This window comes from Vigna angularis, chromosome 1 (genome assembly GCF_016808095.1).
Source record: "Vigna angularis cultivar LongXiaoDou No.4 chromosome 1, ASM1680809v1, whole genome shotgun sequence".
Classification (NCBI taxonomy): Eukaryota; Viridiplantae; Streptophyta; class Magnoliopsida; order Fabales; family Fabaceae; genus Vigna; species Vigna angularis.
This window is the reverse complement of record NC_068970.1, coordinates 37,066,692-37,070,032: the sequence shown is the minus strand read 5'-3', so window position 1 is coordinate 37,070,032 and position 3,341 is coordinate 37,066,692. Positions and strand designations below refer to the sequence as shown.

Sequence of the window (3,341 nt, the reverse complement as noted above, 5' to 3'; positions counted from 1 at the left end):
ATTTACTAGTGCTAGTGCATATGAACATGACAAGGCTTGTTCCGTTGTGTTGTGTAGCAATGGCAAAGCAAAGCCCTCAATTTTGATGTGCTTTGAAAAGAAAGATGTCCCTGCTGCTGCCACAACCCCAAGTAAGCACCCATCACATTACTGTCTTTCTTGTCAATTTAGAGAGAGACAGCCTAAGACCCTGCAACCCCCCATGAATGGAGAGAGAAAATATATTACTTTCTCCCTGTCTCTCACTCTCACACGTGTGAGTGAGGTGTGATTTGTTAAAAGAATAGAATAAATAGTAGTAATATAATGACAGCAACTGGTTAAATGAAGAATGCCAGACTCATTGCCTCAGTCTGGGTACCTAACTACTTCAAACTCTCTCTCTCTCTCTCTTTTCTTTTCTCGTTGAACCAATGGTCTTGTTAGTGAAGAAAGAATCCTTGTAGGGATATCTCTTGAAAGCCTTCACCACTGGAAACTTTTCAAACCAAACCACTTTAGCTGTTTTATGTTCTGCAAAAATCTCTTCTCCCCCTTCACTATCTGTCCTGTCAAACTATCCTCTCATGTTACTCCTCCTCTTCATCGCATGAAATATTCTTCTTCTTTTTCCTCTTCCTGATCCACGCTTTTTCTAGTTTGCAACACTTCAAAAACATTCATATCCTTCTTCAGCATTTGTGAGCAAGTCAGAGAACATGAAGGCGTGGCCTGCTAGTGTTGTATACTCCTCACAAGAAAACCTCACTCGATACGCTTCTTCTTCTTCCTACTCTTCTTCCCCTCCCTCGATGGGAATGGTCTATGCTGACATGGATTCTCTTTCTCTTTGCTCTAACTATGGTGTCGTTTCGTCTCATCAAGATTGTTATGTCTCCAACGGCGGCGGCTCAAACTGGGGTTTGCCCTTTATGAGGGAATTCCTTGGGAGGAACTTTGAGGAACAGCCCAACAGTGATGGGGCGGAAGAGGGTAAAGGGTCTGATAGCAGTGACGATGGTGGTGGGGAAGACAGTGACAAAGTTAACCATAATGCTAATAACTTTAACGAAGAGAACCTTAATGAGAATTCTAATAGTGGTTCGGGGCATTCCAAGCTCTGTGCAAGGGGGCATTGGAGACCGGCAGAAGATTCCAAGCTCAAGGAGCTTGTGGCTCTCTACGGCCCTCAGAACTGGAACCTCATAGCCGAAAAGTTAGAAGGAAGATCAGGTTAGAAAACCAGTGTAAATGGTTATCAGATAGATATAAACCCATGGTTCATTTTTTTTTCTTAAAGAATTTGTATGATTTGTTTTCGATGTTTTAGAGGTGACATTTTTTTTATATCAATGAATGTGTTTTCATTTATCTTTGTTTCGTTGAGATCTCATTGGATGATGTTGTGTATTTAGGAAAGAGTTGTAGGCTGAGATGGTTCAACCAGTTGGACCCGAGAATCAATAGGAGAGCTTTCAGTGAAGAAGAGGAAGAGAGACTAATGCAGGCACATAGGATTTATGGCAACAAATGGGCCATGATTGCTAGGCTTTTCCCTGGAAGAACAGATAATGCAGTGAAGAATCACTGGCACGTTATAATGGCCAGGAAGTACAGAGAACAGTCCAGTGCTTACAGGAGGAGGAGGCTGAGCCAATCTGTTTACAGGAGAGTGGAGGAAAACACAACAAGCAGCAATGTCTCTAGAGACACAGCCACTGCAGGGACAGAACCACCACCACCACCCTATTGTCTCAGTCTCCCTAACGGAGGACTTGCTAACAACAACATGCCGAGTTTCCCATATGCCGCTGCACCCTTCCATGGAGTAGCTGCTCCTCCTGGTGGTGGTGGTGGGGTTGAGTATGGCTTAAATGGCTCACCCCACATGGCTGCTTCCAAAGAAGCAATCTCAACCACCAAGCTGGCCCCTCCTCACATTGCCATGTATCCTCAACAAACACCGCTTGATTTCTTTTCAGGTTGGTGCCCATTTCAAATCCGCACTAAATTTCTCGCCTTCAAATGCTTGTGGTTACAACTTCATTCATTAGCCTTCAAATCACTGTATCTTACTTTTCAAACAAAGTTAAATGTGTTACTTTTTGTGATTTTGTTTGTCTATCTTTTTGGTCTGCTACAGTGACTGATGCAACCCTTTTTGGGTCGCAGCTTAACTAGCCCTCCCCAAAAAAACTGGCGCATTTATAATGACATTTGTTTCATAATACTATATAGCTTAAAGCACTGGTGTTTGGACCTGCAGGTGGTAGAAGCAATGACATGGTGGGAGAGTATTTTGGCCAGAACCATCAGCAACCGTCTGGTTTTTACTCTCATTACCCCCAATATCTGATGCTAATGCAACAACACCAAAACAATCACAACTTTTACGGTTTCTCAAATTCCACAGCACAGATACTGGGCAGTGAAGCTTCACTATCATCAGTGGCAGAACACAGAGATCAAGCCATGAGCAGTGACCCCCCAGATGCAATTCCTCCGCCATTTATTGACTTCCTTGGAGTAGGAGCCACATGATCAAAGTTAGAACCGAACAAAAAGCTGCAGCCTTCCCCGGAAGCTCCTCAATATGGGTGTGGTCCAACATTACTGAGAAGCCATTCGAGGTAAACAGAAAGGATAGTTGCTTCAGTTTGGTGACTGTGATCCTTGCGTCACTGCTGTTGAGAATCACACTTCACACCTATCTCTGTTGTGATCTCCTTTCTTTTTTATCACATGGGGACCCTTTTCAATAATAATAATGATAATAATAATAATAACAATAATATAATTAAATTTGATTACTATAACCATTCTCTATTCATTTTCATCTTCATGCTCTATCTTTCCTTTTAGTTTTTGGCGCTTTCTATATTAACAATCCCATGGGTTAAATTTGTCGACCAGCCAAATGAAGATTGAAACGGATGATTTGGATATTAAATGTGTCCGAGACATTCGTTTGTTACTTAGAATATATGGCTAAGAATAGGAAGGTACTAATTAAAACAAATTGGGAGACAGAAGGACTGATAGAGTGATACGTGTAAGAAGCTAGGAAAGGACAGGAATTGGTATAGTAAAGTAAAGTAAAGTAGTGTATCTATAGTCTTTATTTTTAAGATTATCGTGAATAAATACGGATTTCTGTTCCCAGTTTCAATTCAACCCAAGGCTGCTTTGACTTTGTTTATTTAGCTATAAAAAAAAGGTTTTTGTGAACTGTTTTGGTGGAATGATGATGAAAATAGTAGAAGGGGGTTGGAAATGGGAACTGTTGGGAAACATCCTTTTCTCATGGGCCTGTGATGCAATAACTAAGCCACAATTTCAGCAACTGACTCCATCCAATTTAT

The 3,341-nt window shown here is 41.5% G+C and overlaps 1 protein-coding gene across 1 annotated transcript; it reads left to right on the top strand.

Annotated features, from left to right (window-relative positions):
- The first annotated feature begins 328 nt into the window (after positions 1 to 328).
- LOC108337044 (uncharacterized) lies at positions 329 to 3,013 on the top strand. The gene is made up of 3 exons (XM_017573484.2): positions 329 to 1,212; positions 1,395 to 1,961; positions 2,246 to 3,013. The coding sequence occupies exons 1-3, from the start codon at positions 699 to 701 to the stop codon at positions 2,518 to 2,520; spliced, it is 1,356 nt and encodes a 451-aa protein (XP_017428973.1). The 5' UTR covers positions 329 to 698; the 3' UTR covers positions 2,521 to 3,013.
- The last annotated feature ends 328 nt before the right edge of the window (positions 3,014 to 3,341 follow it).